Below are 19,818 nucleotides of genomic sequence, written 5' to 3'. Positions count from 1 at the left end.
ACTATAATTAAATTATCCATATAAAAGCTGTAGATTTTACTTTGAAGAAAGAATTAATGTGGAATTAAATGGAAGCATTGAACAAAGTGGGCAGTAGTGTTCCTGTTCTGGGAGCTGTAACATGTAAACAATGTTCAGTCTAGTTGTTATGTGGCTGAGAAACCCATAAACAGGGCCCACCCACTGCACAATTGTGAAATCAGCCAAGTTTGCCCTTAGTGCCCTATCATGTCTGCTAGTCTCTTCCCTACTTAGAGGGAATATCATTCCTGGATCCCACTTCTGCTAATCCCCACCAAAATGGTAACTAACAACTGAGAGCTTAGTTGATAAGGACTTAAAGATGTCTGTATTTTTACAAGGGACTTTTTTATTTCTTGGTATCTTTAATGCCTATCATAGTCCCTGGCAAGTAGGACTGCTTATTAAATTCATTTTAAATTGAATTGAATGGAATTGAAGACTCACAAGTCTTCAAGATTTAGTGGTCATTATGGCAATATAAATTAGGCAGCCACCTATTCCACCTACTTGTAAAGATGGCCTTGGGCCATCACCAAAGTAAATTTTCCTAAAACAATTTTACCCCATCCTTTATCTCACTAAATTCCAGACATTCCTTATAACTTCAAGGATCAAATATAATCCCCTATTTATCTTTAAATGATAATCTGGCCCCATCCTGAATTTCTACTTTCACATTCAACCCCTGCCCACACTCTAGAATCCAGTCATACAAATCCAGGAATTCAATGATATGGTGTTTTTGTTGATGATTCAGTAGAGTTAGATTTTCTTTTTGACTCAGATATTACATTTGTCTATCATCTGTGAAATACAGTGCAATCAGACCGCTTACCTTCAGATGAGACATAAACTAAGTGCCCTTGTGAAGGACCCTATGACACCTTAATGAATAGAGGTAAATCAAAGGGTAAAAAGAGACTGAAATGTCAAATGGTTTTCCTGACCCACCCCCACCCTCACTCAGCATCCAGATAAGACTGTCTTTAAAATATCAATGAAAGATATATGCCCCTTTAATTTTTTCGAATATTTGAAGAAGAGGAATAACAAATTTCCCTTACTAATTAATCACATTCAAGAAAAAGTTTCCTGTCCATAAATTAATTTCATTTTTTCAATAAATTCTTCTGTTATACAGTATTACACTTCATTATTGAGTTCAGCTACGGCTACATGACTCCTTAGTTACAGTTGGGTGAATTTAGTATCAAACTCTTTCAATCTGGATGTTTGGTACAAGGGAGCTAAAACATCTGGATGCTTGGTTGAATTTATCTGGTGTTTTGTCATCAGCTTGCAGCCAAGGTGTTAGCTGCCATCCAACCTTGAACTACAATTCCACTAATTAGTTTTAGCATTTTCATCATTACACTTTGTCTTGGAAAGAACATTGAAACCCCATTATCCATTGAAAGGGATACAAAGTATTTATTATGTAAATATATACATGATAAAAAGCACATTACAAACATAAAATAATATCCTCCTCCACTAAAAATAATAAGAAACATTTCAAATGTGCTTAGTGACTGTACTTTATTACTCATTGCCCAGGTCTTCTAAAGAACATCTAATCACATACACACACAAATAGCTTATGTTGTCCAGCTATTAAAATCCCTTTCAGGTTACTGCAAGCAAATCTAAGTCAGATGGTGGTGTTGTAGCACTACTCTGCCTTCCTCTGGACCACTACTATGCACAATATAGTCTCTGTTTATAAATGTGCAATGTTTTTGGCTCACAGAGAGAGAATGAACTGGAGGCAATATAACACAGCAGATGGAGCTCTGATTTACACTTGTACACAACTCCGTTATTATTATAGGCCATAAGAAGGGGATGCCTCATCTGAACCTCTTGATTTCTGTTTCATCAAACATCTCACTGTTGTCACAAAAACAAAATACAAGGGCATCTTTCCACTGAAGCACTCCAAGGCCATACTCACATAGTATTATTTAGTCATTTTTCAGTCATGTTTGAATCTTTGTGATCCCTTTTGGGGTTTTCTTTGCAAAGGCACTGTACTGGTTTGCCTTTTCCTTCTTTGGCTCATTTTATGGATGAGGAAACTGAGGCAAACAAGGTTAAGGGATTTGCCCAGGATCACACAGCTCGTAAGTGTCTGAGGCCAGATTTGAACTCACAAAGAGAGGAGTCTTCCTGACTCCAGACCCAGTACTCTTATCCACTTTGCCACTTTGCTACCCTTGATTAGTAGACAAGTATTGTCTGGCTAATGCTGAAGCAAAATTTTGCTCACTTTTTGCATCATGAATCCGGTTATTATGCTATTACTATTATTAGCAGTAGGCAAAAGCTTTCCATAGAAATCGTTCTTGTTTGAACAACAACCCACCTGTTTTGATGCAGATTCACCCACTGATTCACATCTCTTTTAAACTCACTCATCGAGGAAATTTTTTTTAAAAAAAAAGGAGTTGGACAAAAAATCAGTTTCTACTCTTATGGACTAAACTTGTAAAATTATATTGGTTGGAGTTTCTTTAATACAGGGGTTACCAATCTTATTTGGTGACCATACCCATTGACTTTGAATAAATTTGCACATATATACACATATAAAATAAAACAATATATTTTTTCCAAATAGAATCATCATTTAGTACATAATTTTTTTTACTACTGTATATTTGTTCTTTCTCCAATTAACACTTTCCTCCCCACTAACACTATTCTTTTTATAACAGTTCAATAAGATAATGAATATATTTACCACCATATTTCCTATAGTTACTAAGTGAGCATCTTTTAGATCCTGCAGGTATTCATGTCATGCATAGGTTGGGAACCCCTGCCTTAAAAGAAGAGGTGATAATGGAAAAACTTTTCATACTTACATGTGATTATCATATCCCTTTTCAGAAGTCTTTGATGTGAGGTCCACTTTCATCCTTCCCAAGCAGGTTTTACTTTAAGATAATTGAAAGGCAACTAGGGAATGGTATGAGGCAGAGACATATTAGAATTTTTTTCCTAGTCTTTGCCCTATCATCACTTTTCCTTTCATTCCAAATTAAAATTGCTACTGGGCATGTCCTAAGCTGAAAATAACTTTTGGTCGCATAATCTCGGACTGATAAACCTTGCAGTGATCTGATCCTTTCTATGTTTCAAAGTACTTTCTCAAACTTGGAGAGAAACCCTACATACAATTCAAATGATGTGTTTGTATGAGTGTACCATTTAATTATTAGAATTGAACTTAAAGGTAACTGCTTTTAGGCTTGTTCATTTAGATTTACTCCTTCCATTTAACCCCTGCCTCTATTTTATTTTTCTTTCCTTTCTTCAGCATAAAGATTGCCATCAGAGATTCATGGAAGTTGAGGAAGAAGGGAAAATTCTGTCTTTTCCCTTAAAAAAAAGTAATTTGTATTTCAAATAGAGAGACACCCTACATAGCTGGTTAAGCAATTAAATGAAATTACATCAGCTGAGACCATAAGTCATCATTTGAAAAAAGAAGCATTTATATTCTTCACATGGATATTATGTACAACCATGTACTTAGGTTAGACATGTGGAAGGCCATAATGCTTACTTTTTCTCCCTCCAGTGTGGCCCATTTTTACTTTATTTTTTTGCTCTGAGAATCCTCTGCTAAGGTTCAAGGGGCAAATTCGTAATCTTGGTAGTTTATTGAAAAAAAAATACAGTGGGAGAGAAACAGTCTGCTTTATCTGGGGTATGTTTTATAAATCTAAGAAAAAAGCATCTTGCCTCAAAGTACTTGATTTGAAACTGTACTAGTGACCAAGAATTCTCATTATGGTTTGGACACTAAGTGAGTTATTTGAAGTATTTAAGTGGTTTTGTAGACCAGTTCTTAAGGGAATGGTATCCCTCCACTTAGCCCCAAGCATTTTGCACCATAGATCTTTAGGATATTCCCATTTCTCAAGTTCATATTTCCTATGAACTTTGGGAATCTGTGGCTGTTGCTGTATAGCACCTGACCTGAATCTTAATAAAAAAAATCAATGGGGGAAATAACAGTTATCCTAGCAAGGTTTTAATGAGAAGCATTTTAACAAAAAGCCAATTGCTTTCCTAAATACTGTTACTTTGATAAAGTATAATGCCAATGAACTAGACCACTGAGGGAAACAAGCTTGCTTGTAAACTTCTTTTGGAGAGAAAATAAGGGGGGAAAATGAAGAAAACATTGTCTTCCTCCATCTCTAAGAAAAGTGAAGGAAAAACATGACACTGTCTAGCTGAGTTTAGAATCTGATTCAAACTATTCCAATGATATCAGAATATCTTAGAAACAATGAGATATCTGATTCCTATGATTAAAAGGTAGTAATAAAACTTATGGCTATGTAAAAATACCCATTTGGCTAAGACATCAAGGTTTAAGGATAAACTTTCACTATACTAATTTCTTCTGATCAGTTAGGTAATCTTAAATGCATTCACTTTTCTCAGTGTTTCCCAAAGTTTTCCATCAACCTTTAGAAAAAGCAAAATTTGAATCTGTATAATTTTAGACAGAGTGCAGAAAGGTCACTTGTTTTTGATAAATAAGTGGCTTAACAATTAAAATGTAGCACATAACATAGAACTAAAAAGTAATAATTTTTAATTATCTATGTGTCAAGTTTTGTGATTTTATATTTTTAAGATTATAAAACTATATTATTTCAAATTGATTTCTATGTATGGATCCATAACACACACACACACACACACATATATAGATAGATATAGATACATATATCATATGTACATAGCAAAGAGAAAAGGAAAGAAAAAGGAAGGGAGAGAAAGAGAGAGAGGGAGAGAGAGAGAGGGAGAGAGAGAGAGAGAGAGAGAGAGAGAGAGAGAGAGAGAGAGAGAGAGAATTGTAGTTAAAGGGATAAATGGATCCTTTTACTAAGTAAAAATTAGTGTAAACTTTTTAAACATGGGCTGTCATAAGCCTTATATTGTTATGTTTGTCATTGTGTTGGGTAAAGTAGATTTCCTAATGACAGATTTCAGTTTTATTTTATTTTAGAAGATAGAGTAGGTATAACTTAAGAATCAGCAAATTTACCTAAATTTTAGAAAATGCTTTCATTTTGTATGTTTTCTCAGTGAAAAAAAAATTAGATTCTTAATTTAATCAAAACTAGAACAATAATCAGAAATAAAGCTTAGTAATCCAATGACATCTCAGCTATTACCCAGGATTTCATATTGAAGTGTACTAAATTTGTGCCTTTAAAAGAAAGATCCAAAAGAATCCTGTGAATCCAGCAGTCAGAATTTTTATCTTGATATTTGAAAATAGCCATATTCTGGAACTTATCTACAGAAGGCAGCATAATGCTAAATTAGGTGTGTGGTTATAAAATGCTAAAAATGGAGATTTTTTTCTGGCAGTCAAAGGGTTAAGGTCTTTTTGCTTTACCAGTTTCAAATTACAATGAGAAGCCTCTTCTTTCCCAGCAGGGTTGTGCTTACATTAGTCTTTAGATCTCTCTTGAAGAGGGCTGGTATATTTGTGCCTGCTGGAGGTGGAAATAACAGTAAGAAGGAGAAAGGAGTTGAATGGACTTTCGAGAAGGTTTGCAAGTAAACTCAGGAAAACACATTTACTTTACTAGTACAACCTTAAGTCTCATTTTACACTAAGAGGACCCAAAAGATGTTAAAGTTATCACCAAGCTGCCGGAAAAATACATATGACAGCACCAAGGTGCAGATCAGGATAGATCTGTGATTCAGGATTTTGTCTTGGAAAGAACACAAGGGTTGTGAAGAAGTTTAAAACAAGTGAAGATAACTCTGGGAACTGCAGTTTATCAGAAGATCAACTTTTGTTAATCCAAACACCAAAGAGCTGATTGCCTTATATTTCTATAGGAATGCATAGGTCATTTGACCAAATCATATTAGCCGTCTTCTGCTACACAAATGCAGTACAAACTATAACAACTGTGGATAATTGGAAATCTGAGTTTCAGCTTTCTTAGGAATAACCGCAACTTGACATATTCCAAAATACTTAAAATAGAAAAGGAAAATCATTAAGGATGTTGTCTTTAGAGAAGTCACTGACATGAAGAATAGGTAAATTTGTTTTTCAGCTGCTGGGGAAGTGTACCTCTTAGGAACTCAGATTTTAAGAGAATAAGAATTAAGAATAACAACCAAAAAAAAAAAACAAACAGAACTTTTCCTTTTGGGGAAAAATGTATCTGACTGTACTTTTACTTAGGGGTATTGTTGCTTTGCTATGGAGCTGCTGGGTTCTAGTGGGTTATGCAAAAGGAGGATTAGGAGATAATCATGTTCACTCCAGTTTTATTTATAGGAGGCTCCGGAATCATGAAAGAAGGGAAATACAAAGGGAAATTCTTTCTATCTTGGGCTTACCTCACAGACCCAGACCATTTTCACCTGGAAAGCAAGCTTCTTCTGCTCCTCTTTTTATGCTGAACCTGTACAATGCCATGACAAATGAAGAAGATGCCGAGGAGGAGTTGGAATATTCAATAAGGGGATCCATGGGAAGAGAAACCAGAGGAGTAAGAAAGGGATACCCTGCATCTCCCAATGGATATTCTCAGAGAATACAATTATCTCGTACGCCACCTCTGACCACCCAAAGTCCTCCTTTGGCCAGCCTACATGATACCAACTTTCTGAATGATGCTGACATGGTCATGAGCTTTGTCAATTTAGGTATGTTATTTATTTATTTGCTTATTGTTAATCTATGCTATTACAAAATGGAAGTTTTACTAATGGCAAAGTAGTTGCATGGTAGGTGGTCATGTTTATATAAAGTCATTTTCTATAACTTTCCTCTCCTGGCTTCTGTTTCCTTTCTTTCATTGATGTAATGTAAATTTTTGCCTTAGGCAGCAAAGCTCATGTTTTTTAAATATAAAAAGTTAAAATTAAACACTTATGGTTTGAGTAGATTTGAGTCTTTTCAGAATTTGTTAAAATCTCAACCATGCCTAAACGTGAATAAACAGATGCTATTGTGGATAGCAGAAATCTATGAGAACAATTATAGGGTTCATTGAAAAAGGAGCTTTTGAGGATGAGAGAAAGTGAGAAAACACTTGTTAATTTTGTTTGCCATTTAAGAAATATAGTAGATGCATCGTAAATTTTTCATATATTTTATATCTTTTAAAAATTCCTTGCAGGGAAGATATTTGTAACAAAAATTATTATAGCTGAATTCATTATAGCCAAATAATATCATCAAATATTAGTAATGTTAAGGAATCCTGATATGACATTTCTTTTAGGAAAGTGGGGGGAGGCAAGCCAATACTTTCTATCTGCAATAAGATGCTCAATACATATTCTTGTTTTGAGAAAGGAAAGGAAAATGTAACTCATGTATTTAGTGACAGTCATTGTCCATACAATTTTTCCTTTAAATTCTGAAATTAACCCCTCCACCCCTTCACTAATGACAATCTCTGTAATTAGTAACATCATTGGCGAAGATGTGATACACAAACACACACATATTAATTCAAGGCTAATCAGTAAGTGTTAGTGATGATGTTAAAATATTGGAAAATGTTCATAATTGATTTCAGATAATCAAAACTATTTTCTGCATTGGTAGTATCCATTATAATTTTCCTAATAAGAACATTAATATTATAATGTTTTTAATGACAATGATTTCACAGAGGCTGTCATTTCATTTAAGTATCTCAATAAATTTTTCTATTTAATACATTGATAGTAATGGAAATTACTATTTTCAGACCTATTTAGAGATAAGTAAATTGTGTGATGTTTTAATGTTCAAACTTAAACATTTTTATCTGCAAGTTTAGCAGAAAAAAAGAATTAAAAATTTTATTTTGGTTATCTTATTGGCTTTATAAAAATATATCTAACTTACTTTTAGTTTAAAGTGGACTGGTTCTGTGAGCAAATTATTATTATTTTTTAAAAATTCTAATGCATTATAAATTTTCCCCAAAAGTTATATGATCTCAAAGGCCAAAGAAAATCTGTATGTTTTTATGTTGTGTGCTGCTCAGTGGGCTCTGCTCATTTGCTATCAGCCATCCTTGCAAGAAGGATAAGGTGTTCTCCAGGGTCATATGTTTTATGTTACCGAAGATTTAAAAATTGTGAAAACTTTAATAAGGAGAGTTTTCCAGTGGTTGAAATAATCAGATATCCTTGAAGTCTGTTCTCATACATTATAATTACTAGGTTTCATTTGGTCCTTACAAGCCATTAAAATGTAGCTTAACCTTAAATTAATTGGAATACTCTTCCTTGCTCTGAATTCTATGTAATTGTGGTTTGTGGAGCATGTTACTTTGCAGCTTTTGTAAGAAGTATTCATGAGGAATTCAGATTAGCTGGAACAGTTTTATCTTAACATTCCTTATTTAGGCATAATTAACATATTCACAAATAAATCACAGAGAGAAGGAAACAGTTTTATATGATTTAAGATCTGATAGAGAAGGGCAAACTACATTAACAAGAGTGGAAAAAAATATTACCTTGGTTATGAGTTAATCTTAACAATATATTTTCAAATCAGAGGAAGTTGCTGACTGGATCTTTAAGAAGAAAGCCAAATTAATTCATATTTAAAAATCATCCAGCACCATCATTCTACTTTGTGAGCCATTTGAAAGCTTTCTCTGAAGAAATAAAAAAGACCACTCATCAACCAAAAAATACAGTTTCATTCAACAATTTCTAGGACCTCCTTGTTATCATTGGAGGACAGTTCCATTTGGAATTAATGTTTTGGTGTACAGGGAATGCTCAGTTATAATTGTTTGGATTACATTAGTAGGGTAATTCCATATGTATGTTCTGGGATATATTTGGTCATATTATTCTGGAGGAGGAATATTAGATGTGAGCTTCAGACAGGAATATTGTTTGTATCATGACTTGCAATGTGAAATAGAAAAGTGAGCTATCCTGGGGAACAAACCACAAATTTCCCGACTTTATTGAATCATCCTAAATGAAACCTCTCACTTGAAATATGCAGGCTGATTAATTCTGACTGTAAGGTGAGTTTTGCTAGTCGGATAAAGGAAAGTTAAACCATAACCAAACCATTCTCAAAGCTTTTTTGATATTCATATGTCTGAGCTGTGTGATCAAGGACTACTTATTCAAAAGATGAATTTGATGGCATGACAACTCCCAGAAAACAATACAAAACAAAGGAAAGGTGTAGTGGAGCTCTCAGCGTCATATTATTATGGATTATGTTCACCTATTTTGGCATGTTTAAAAAGTTGGCACTCTTAAGCATTTTGTAAATACTACTTGGAGCTTTGCCTAAGTTCCTACCACCTTTCCATGCCCTGCCAGTAGCTGATTTTTCAGTATCCCAAATGGCAACTCATAAGCAGAGAAATAAGTGTAAATGAATCAAATAAATAGTCCAAAGGTAATTTGGCCTAGAGTAGTTACCCGGATATAGATAATTATCAGGAAACCAATCTATTTACATGTCCAGGAAAAAAAAAGGAAAAAAAAGAAAATGTTCCTTATACAGCTTCCTGCTTTGATCATTGAGGAAACTGTTGGCATTTTCTGTCAAGGGATCTATTTTCTGCTGTTATTTTGAAACACAACTAAAACATATTTTTCTAAGTTGATATCTTGCTGACAAAGGACAACTGGGTTGTATTCAAAATGTGTATGAGCATTTCTTGAAAATGACTTTAGGGAAATTACTTTTGATTCCTATTACTGGAAAAATGCCCTTGAATTTAAACAACAGCAAAAGTTTTCAAGTCAATTGATAGGTTGATGGTTTCCGTTTTTACACTACATGTTTTTAAACGAATCCAGCAGCTCTAGCATTAAATGGTAATACTTTACTTTAATAGTAGCAGTGGCTTATCTTATTAGACTTCTGCTTGTGACTGGTTCATTTTGAAAAAAGTGTTACATATGCAACCCATAAAAGCCTCTGTTTTCCATTGTCTTCATCCCTTTTAATTAAAACATGATTATCACTGCATTCTAAGCCTTCATCAACTGTTTTATCAATGAAAGTATGAATAACTACAGAAATTTTAACCACATTATAGATGCTGTTACTAGCAACAGCTTTGTGAGGGGAATATATGATTTTTTTTAACCATCTATTTTCCAAGCGTGAAGACTTTGGGCTTACTCCTTTAAAATATATGAATTCAAGACTATTATATGAATTTTAGAAACTTAGGGAACATTATTTTCAATTTTCTAGTGATCTCATATATGGATTCACTTAAAAATAATCTAGTCAATCTAAGACATTATAAGTCACATTTTATTTGATCCTTTGGTTATAGTACTGTTAAAACAATGTAAGTATAAAGACTTAAAAAGATTAATTTTAATAAAAGAGAAATAAAAATGCAATTTTAATTCTTTACTGTCAAGCCATATTATGTAGAAAGGAATTGAACTTCAGTTTTATCTGCTTAAATTCTCTAATTTAGTCAGGGTTTTTGACTCACTGATGGACTTTGCATGGTGATCTCAGCAATAGTTAATAAATACAGTTGATTAATACATTTAAATTCATGTGCCTAGAAGGGTATTCATTGTGGGGTACATAACTCCTAATATTCTTTTACAAAACTATCTTGTAAAACTATTAAATACAATAATGTTTTTATAACCTTATAAGTCAATTTAATATTTAAAGTCATTTTACATTACTCAAACTTGCAGGGACATCAAACTACTAGTTAAGTGAAGATTTTTTTTGGAGGGGGAGGGGCAGAAATTATTTTTCTTGTTGACAGCTTAGAAAGGCATTATGGCTATCTCCTATAACATATTGTTTTCAGCTTATTAAAATACACACTGGAGAATTTTCAACTAGGTAAAGTCAAATTTAACATATCTGGATAGTTCTATGTAGAATCATACCATCACTCTTGTCAATATTATCACATTCATAAAAATTTAGGGTTTTTTTTGCAAGATGACTTATTTCTAAAATAGATTTGCTTCAATAAAGCAATCTTTCATGATAACTACTATTTAGAAGGGATTAATAATAATAAATAATAAAGTTCTTGTGGAGGGAAAAGTAGAGGTAGCTAGGCTGCATCTGTGAGTTATCTTTTCCTTCTAAACCATTATATTCAAAAGTCTGAGCAAAGAGTTTTCCTTCGAAGTCTCTTATTAGCTGATTCACTATAATTAGTATTATCACTATTAGTAGTAACTGAATTCTAATCTATTCCAAGTTCAAACTGTTGCTTAAACAGAGGTGTTTGTTAATGTTTTGTTTGTGTATGTGCTATGCAAGGAATAAACTATGATAAGTTCGAGTTTGAAAATGCTTCTGTCACCAATACCAGCTTCTTCCTTTCATTTTTCTTCTACATCCCCACCACACTCCTACCTTTTTTAAAATAATCTTCATTTCTGTAATATATGTTTAGCCTCTGGTCTTAAGGATACATTTTTATCTCTCCCTTTCCTTTTGGGGGTCATAGTTTCTTCATCCCTAAAAGGTTAGATTGACAGAAAATCAATTAGTTATAGTTTCATCCTTTAGATATAGTGTTCTGCTCTCTCTGAACCTGAGAGCAAGAAGTTTATGAAGTGCCAATTTCATCCTCACCCACAAGAAGAAAGTCTCCCCAGGGCTTTGGAGTAATTCTGGTTATTGGAATTCTGTCATTGATTCCTGCACCCTACTACCTAGCAGCATCTTCTAACACCACCATCCCACTCCCAGGTCTTCTCTCCTCTTTAATTTGTGTCATCATTTTCTAGTCTTATCATGATCAATCAAACTGTAAGGAGTTGTAAGGTTTCCACTGGCTTCCAATGTTATGACTTTGGGAAAGAGATGGATTTTTGAATGGGAGACATGGAGAGAAATGTGAAAAAATATCAGGAAAATACAGGAGTAGAGCAATGAAAAGAAATGTAAGAACGTTGGGATTGGGACGTGGGAATGGGACAAGTACTGGCAGCAAAGAGGGAGAGAGAAAAAAATATAGAACATGTTATAGGAAACTAAGAGATACAGAGAAAAAAATCAGACAAAAGGCTGAAGAATAAAACATACAAAGGCGCAGGAATGAACAAAAATGAGACAAAAAGAAAAAAAAATGAATGAGGAGAGGCCTCGTGTCCTGCTTTTTGAGTTGTGCAGGTGGAGGGTGGGTTGGAATTCCTCAGTCTACCTCACACTGACAAGACAGCTAATTCTACATCTCCAAACCAAATCAGATCCAGGGACAAACTCTTTCATCCTTACAAACTAAAATACCTTAAAGGAAGAAAAAAAAGTTTAAAAATCCCTCGATACGTGTACAAGGAGCACACAGACGGGCTACTAACATTTACAGTCATAAATAATGTAGTAGCTTAGCTTTTAAAAACCACAGGTTAAAGGATGAGGCCTGCCATGACGCACAGAGAGGGGCTGAGATCAGAGGAGCAACTGAAAGGGTTGGGGAGAAACAATGAATCCCCTTGTTCTAAGTAATATTTATGAGTGCTTCTTTGCACCTTAAGTTCATATTTTATTGGCTAGGCCATGGGGTTTCCCCATTTGCTCATCTCTTAAAATAACACCCTTGGCTAAGATTTCCTATAAAACATACAAGTAATACAGCAGGCCGAACTCACCGATCCTGACAACCAACTCATTTATTTAGGGAAAGAAGGAATCCGTTATGATTTGGGTGTCAGATTTTGACATTTGAGATCCAGCTCACACACACAAAAATGTGTCAGTAAAATGAAAACAGTAATAGGAGTATTTACCTGCCTTTTGAAGAGAGATGGAAGGAATCTAGAGAAGCAAGATCACCAGAATTGGCAAATTTTGTAGGGTTAAGCAGTAGTCTAAAAAGATACAAAGTATGTGTAATAAGACCTCAGATTGCCATATTGACTAAAGAACATAAAGGCTTACCTGTAGAATTAGAAAACAAGTTGTACTGTTAGGTCCAAGAAGCCTTAGTGCAGTTTGAAGGTTTTGGCGCACATTGTATAACCAACCTGAATTGGAGGTGTCTTAATTAAATGAGAAAATAAACAGATAGATGGGTGGATAGATAAATGATAGGAAGATAGATAAAAAGATTAATTTGTGGAATATTAAATGCAAAAGAAAAAACTAGAGAATATTTATCTTCCTTAGTTTTTAATATAATGAAAGCTTTGTTAAGTACCATGACAGTGTTTCAAAATGGTGGTTCTTAATGGAACATTGATACACACACATATATTTGCAACATGACACCTATATTTGATGAACAAATCTGCACAACCCAATGCCCAGCTGATGCAAGTCATCATGAGAGTATCACTTCAATTTTTATTGTATTATATTCAATTATTTTCTCTAAGTAACACGTGTTTTTCCAATCAAGATATTATTGCCTTTGATCACAGGATCATTTATGGAGAGATACAAATGATCTTAGAAGCCAGCTAGTCCAACTTTCTCTCAGCAGAAACTGAGGCCTAGAGAAGTTACATGACCAATTTGTAGTAATTTGCAGAGTTAGAAATTGAACTTAGTCCTCCAATTTTAAATCTAGCGTTCTTTTTACTTTGCCATTCTAAATAGCTAATTCTTTTAAAAAATAAATTTGGTAAGACAACCTATGATATTTTTTTTAGCACCTAACAATCAGAATATATGTGCCTATAATTAAGCAATAGAAAAATCTCCCTCCAAACCCTACAAATTTCCATTGCCTGATATTGGACTATGTTTTGTCATGATGGTAGAGGTGGTGGTGGTGGTGGTGGTGATAGTGGTGATACTCATCCTCATCACCATTATCATTGTTATTTTTTTGGCTTTATAAAAGTTAAGAGAAAGTCATAATTCTGCATATATACATGGATATATGTGTGTGTGTGTGTGTGTGTGTGTGTATACATATATATATATATACCTGTACAATATATGTATGTGTATATGTGTATATATAAACACACCTGTAAAAATACATTTTATGCATTGGCAAGTACCATGGATGAAATATTATCTATGTCAAAGAACACGTTTAAACTATTTACTTCAGGTATTTAGCAGTAGACTATGACATTATACCACATTGATAAAGATACTAGGGCCAATTTAGTGAACGCCATAATTCACAGGAGGTCATTCAGTCTAAATACAATCCCAGTCCTATTTTCATCATATAGGTATGTGTATATGTATGCATGAATAAATTAAATAGTAGCTTAATTTGGAGAGACAGCTATCTATCTAAGGTGGACACCAGTGTCCTGTGCCATGGTCAAAGAAAGGAGGATTTCTTAATTTGTGGTCGGGTTCTTCAAAGGCTATTTGGTACTGATATTGTCCTAATAGCATAATGATGTGAAAGTGATTTGTCTAACAACCCAAAGGGATAAAATGAAGCGGAAGAAAAATTCATATTACCAACACTATGGAATGAATCTGGAAATATAGCCCATGAAACTATTCCAGTAATATTTTGGATAGATGTTATTGGTGGAGAATCAGGTGAACATTGGAACTGAAGAGTTGGCAGAGGTCAGGTTAGCTAACGTTTTTGATAGTATTTAGTGATATCAATGATTTTAAATTTCCATCCATTCCAAAAGCCCATTTTTTTCAACATCAATATTCTTTCTTTAATTTCCTTAAGAGATTCCTTTAAGGATCTTGTGAGCATGGGCGTCCCTGCCATTGGTATAGGTTGCAACCCATTATACATTCTCATCCAATGTGATTCTTTTTCATGTTATCTTATTCAGTCCTCTACAGATGAACCCCATAATGTAGTAGAAGGAAATAATTTGACAAAGGGAAAAGAAAACTGATTCTATAGTCAGAGGACCTAAGCTCAAATCTTGCCTATGAAGCTCAATAACACAATCTCTGTATCAAAGGATATGAACACTGTGGTTGACTAATTTGCATAATTCCAAATTGTTTACTGAAATGACTTTATTTTGTTATAGTTTCACAAATAATGCCATCATGTGCCTATCTTTCTATACTCTTTCTAACATTCATTATTCCTATCTTTCTTCATCTTTGCCAATTTCCTGAATATGATGTGAAACTTCAGGGTAGTTTTGATAAACATTTCTACTACAATTAGTGATTGGTAGCACTTTTAATATGAATAATATTTTACAGTTTTTTCTTTTGTTCATGTCCTTTGACTTCTTATCTTTTTGAGAATGATGAGAGAGAGAGAGAGAGAGAGAGAGAGAGAGAGAGAGAGAGAGAGAGACAACATATATGGGCTTCATGAAGGATACAGAGAAGGTGTAGTCAGTGAATTGAGACCAAAGTAAGACAGTATAATATCATGAAAGACAAAGGGAGGAAAGAGCTTTTATGAATGAGTAATCAACAGTGTGGAATATTGCCAAGAGATTAAGGAGAATAAAGACAAAGAAAAAATGAGAATGACTTTTTATTTTATATATTTCTGTTAATTGTCTTTATGTCTTTGGTAACAAACCCTTTCCTGAGAAATCTGATAATTTTCCGCCTAGTCAACCACTTATCTTCTTATTCTAGATGCATTAATTTTTTTTGTAGAAAAATTGTTTTGATTACTTGCAAACAAGATTAACTCTTTTAATTTCTGTAATTGCCTCCATACCTTGTTTAGTTAAGAATTCATGCCTTACCCATAATTAGGAAAGATATATGATTTGTTTATCTCCTAATTGTTATGGTTTGAGCTTTAATAAATATTAAATTTTAATAAAATAAAATTAATATAAATATCTAATATTTAATATATATTAAATTAATGACCTAAATAGGTTGTTTATTGTTGAATGTGGTATAAGATGTCAATACAAAGCTAATTTCTTTTTTTTTTTGGCTAGGCAATGGGGTTAAGTGACTTGCCTAGGGTCACACAGCTAGTAAGTGTTATATGTCTGAGGCTGGATTTGAACTCAAGTCCTCCTGACTCCAGGGCCAGTGCTCTATCCACTGTGCCACCTAACTGCCCCCCAAAGCTAATTTCTACCAGATTGCTAGGAAAAAACTTTTCAATCCCTAAAGTATTCTATACAACACTGTAATTATTGTGCCACATCTGTAGTATTGTGTTAGTTTGAACATTGTATTTTAGAGGAATCACTATTCCCTATGCCTGGCATGTTCTGTCTCCTCATCTCTACCTCCTAGCTTCACTGGATTTCTTTAAAACAACTCAAATCCAACCTTCTAGAAGATCCCACTTGCTGCTATTGACTTCCCCTTCAGATTACTGTCCATTTACACTGTAAATGGAAGAGCCCTGAAATATCTTGTGTACCTGGTTATGTGAATGTTGTCTTCCTAACTAGTATTTGAGTTCCTTGTAAGCAGGAAATATTTTTTGTCTTTCTTTATATCCCCAGGGCTTAGTACATTTCCTGTATACAGTAAATGTCTAACGCATGGTTGTTGACCAGCAGACTGATCTTATCAAACTAGACAGCCCCTAGAGAAGGGTGATCAGGTTGGTAAGTGGTCTGGAATCTAAGAATAATCAAAAGGAAATAGGAAAATTTCACTTCTGAAATATTCTTTGGAGATAAATATGAGAGATGTTTTCAAATATTTGGAGAACCAGCATGTGTGTTACGTATTTGAATTGTTCTACTTGGTTTCAAAGGGCATAACTAGGATGAGAAGGTCAAAGTTGCAGAAAGACTGATTTCACTCAAACCTATTTTGTAAGAATTGGAGCTGTATTGAATTATGAACCACTGAGTTCACCATCTTTGGAGGTCTTCAAGTCAGTAGATGGATGACTATTTGTTGGGGTTGTAGAAGCAATTTTGTATTGGTTATGTGTTAGTCTGATCAATTTCTGAGATCCTTTCCAACTCAGATGTTATGACTCTGTGAGCCTGTTGCATCCCCTGGGATATGCTTCTGGAAATTGCTTTTCAAGTGATCTAGGGTCAAATTCCTAGGGTTATACTATTGCTTTCACTTAATCCTAAATATTTCTTGCATGCTTTCTTCCTTTGGGGCCAAAATCATACTATACAGTTGAAAAATACTTGGCTTGTGTAGATGTGCCCTTACGCTAAGGAGTCCCTTTAGAACAAAGAGACATTTAAAAGAGTTATTTAATACACCTTCCATCAACAGTATTTTTGAACATGCTCAATTTTTACAAATTTGATTCATGAGTACAATCTGTAGATATAAATTGCTGAGCTGGCAGTTGGAAATTCATTCGGCTTAAATAATCATAAAGCCATTGAGTTTTATTGTATTGTGTATGTGTTTGTATTTTGTTAATTTGTAGTCGTTCTCTTACCATGTTGAATTAGTGTTCATATGAATTTACTTCTACTTGGGATCACATAATCTTAAGTGGTCTTGACCTTTCCAGGTTGCATTTTTAGGTTCATTTATACCCAATGACAATTTGACCCTTTTGTTAATTGTCCTTAACAGTTTCCTGTTGTATTATTTTGAAATAGATATGAGAATTTATGGAGCTGATCCAAGAAGATATATAGCATGTTTTATTGTACCCTAATTCCAAATTAGAGTAACTAGGTCATGCAGTTGATATAGTGCCAGGTCTGGAGTCAAGAGGACTAATATTCCTGAGTTCAAATCTGGCCTCAGACACTTCCTAGCTGTGTGACCCTGGGCAAGTCACTTAACCCTATTTGCCTCAGTTTCCTCAACTATAAAATAAGCTAGAAAAGGAAATGGCAAACCATTTTAGTTTCTTTGCCAAGAATACCCTAAATGGAGTCACAAAAAGTCAGAAACAACTGAAAAATGACTGAACAACAACAACAACAATTTCAAACTATTTTCTCAATGCAACTATGTGATAGAGGCAACTAGATGGCACAGTGGATAGAGTGCAGGACCTAAAGCTAAGAAAGCTTGAGCATAAAGCTAGCATCAGACACTTATTAGCTCAGTGAACCTGGGAAAGTCACTTAATTTCTTTCTGCCTCTTTGTCCTCAGCTATAAAATGATGACGATAATAGCACCTACCTCCCAGGGCTGTTGGGAAGATAAAGTGAGATGATATTTATTAAAATGCTTTGCAAACCTTAAAATGCCATATAAATTATAGCTATTATTATTCCTCATAGGAGCCCATATTATCTCCTGGTTTTACCTTTGTGCTAGTTGATCCTCATGCCTAGAATGCACTTCTTTACTAATTGCTCTTAGAATCCCAAGTTTCAATTGCCATCTTCTATGTACAGCCTTAATTATATTTACCCCCAATAAATTTAATCTTAATAGAGCCTCTTTATCATTCAAGCCTGATGAGGGTTTTTTTCTGAGCTCAATTGTCATGCAACACTTTAGTTATATTGTACAACTTTGTGCCAGCAGATGAACCATTAGAATATAAGCTCCTTGAAAGGTGAGGCTATTTCACTCTTTATTTTTGTAGCTAGAACAGTTTCTGGCACATAGCAGATTCTTGATAAATGCTTAGTGATTGATTGCTCTATACCCTCACCCAAGCAATTTATACAAATATTGAATAAAACAGAGTCCATGACAAATTCCTGGATTATTCCACTAGAGACTTTCTTTTTGTTTTTCATTAATTACTTAATATTTGTGACTCCAGTCATTAAACTGGATCCAAATCCACCTAGATGTACAATGACATGGTCCACATCTCTCCTTTGTTTGTACTTATCATGCAGTCATAGGGAAAAAAAAGGGACTTCCCTGAAGTCACATAGGTAGCTTGTGGAAGACCTAGAATTTGAACCCAGATCCTAGTTCTGTATATCATCTTTATGATTCCATGCAAGGTTCCTCTGAAGATAATCTGCTTATATCTTATTGACTTTGTTAGTATTGATCAATGCTTTGATACAGGAGATAGTAACTCAAAATGAACTGTGAAGGATTAATTTTTTTGCTAACCTTATCACATGCTTTCATCATAGTCATTTATTATAGTTATGATCTGTGCTTAAGATCTTGGGCTGCCTGACCAAGTGGAACACAAACTCACAAAACTTAACTTGGGTAAGTCAAGGGTGGCATTGCTCTCCTGGATCCTCCTTTAAGGGATGGGGATCTGGGTAAGGAATAGATTTGACAAAATGGGAAGCACCTCAGGGAACTTTCAGATGGCTGCATCCCCTTGTCTTACTCTTACCAAGTCCTCACTTTACAACAGCAGCAGAATTATGTGGCACTGGTCTCATGATTGAAGGATTAGTGCCAACACCATTAATTGCTCCCATGTAGCTTCAGGATATTAGTCAGTTAAAAGCACAACTTAATCTAAAGAACGTGGGATCCTCCTGGTGAAAGTAGAACTATTCACATTTCCATTGCCTATCTGCCCTATTATGCTATGACAATTTAATTGGTGGTAATAGACAGTGTTTAGATAAAGGGACCTTATTTCTTACAAGTCTTTGGTTTTGAGACATCCTTGAGAGAGAAGGGCACCTGTTTCCACTGTCTTTTCAATATCTATAGGAAGGTGAAGATTATTGGTCTTTTGTTATATTGCCCTTAGAGGAGAGAAGGGCAATTTCCCACTGGGAAAACAGTAGAGTTTAAGGTCTAGAATCACAGCATGTTAGAGCTAGAAAGGACTTTAAAAGATCATTTTTCCAGTTCAAACTACACCTCCCCCCCATTTTTACAGATGAGGTACCAGAGATCCAGGGAAGTGATGTGATTTATCTAATGTCAGACAACTGTTAAGCATGAGTGCTGGAAACTGAACCTTAGCCTTCTGACTTCCAGTATGATTCTTTTTGTACAAGATCAAAAAACTCTAGGTTAAGGTTCTACCTCCCTCTGTTAAAATTCA

The 19,818-nt window shown here is 34.3% G+C and overlaps 1 protein-coding gene across 1 annotated transcript in view; it reads left to right on the top strand.

The window, feature by feature from the left end:
• The first annotated feature begins 5,525 nt into the window (after nt 1–5,525).
• Nucleotides 5,526–19,818, top strand: part of BMP5 (bone morphogenetic protein 5) — a 180,375-nt gene continuing 166,082 nt past the window's right edge. The window contains exon 1 of the mRNA XM_027852929.1: nt 5,526–6,729. Within this exon, the coding sequence (XP_027708730.1) occupies nt 6,237–6,729 (493 nt within the window). The 5' untranslated portion in view covers nt 5,526–6,236. The remainder of the gene's footprint in view (nt 6,730–19,818) is intronic.

This window comes from Vombatus ursinus, unplaced genomic scaffold (genome assembly GCF_900497805.2).
Source record: "Vombatus ursinus unplaced genomic scaffold, bare-nosed wombat genome assembly UNPS02009835.1, whole genome shotgun sequence".
Lineage (NCBI taxonomy): Eukaryota > Metazoa > Chordata > Mammalia > Diprotodontia > Vombatidae > Vombatus > Vombatus ursinus.
This window is presented reverse-complemented; position numbering and strand designations above follow the sequence as displayed.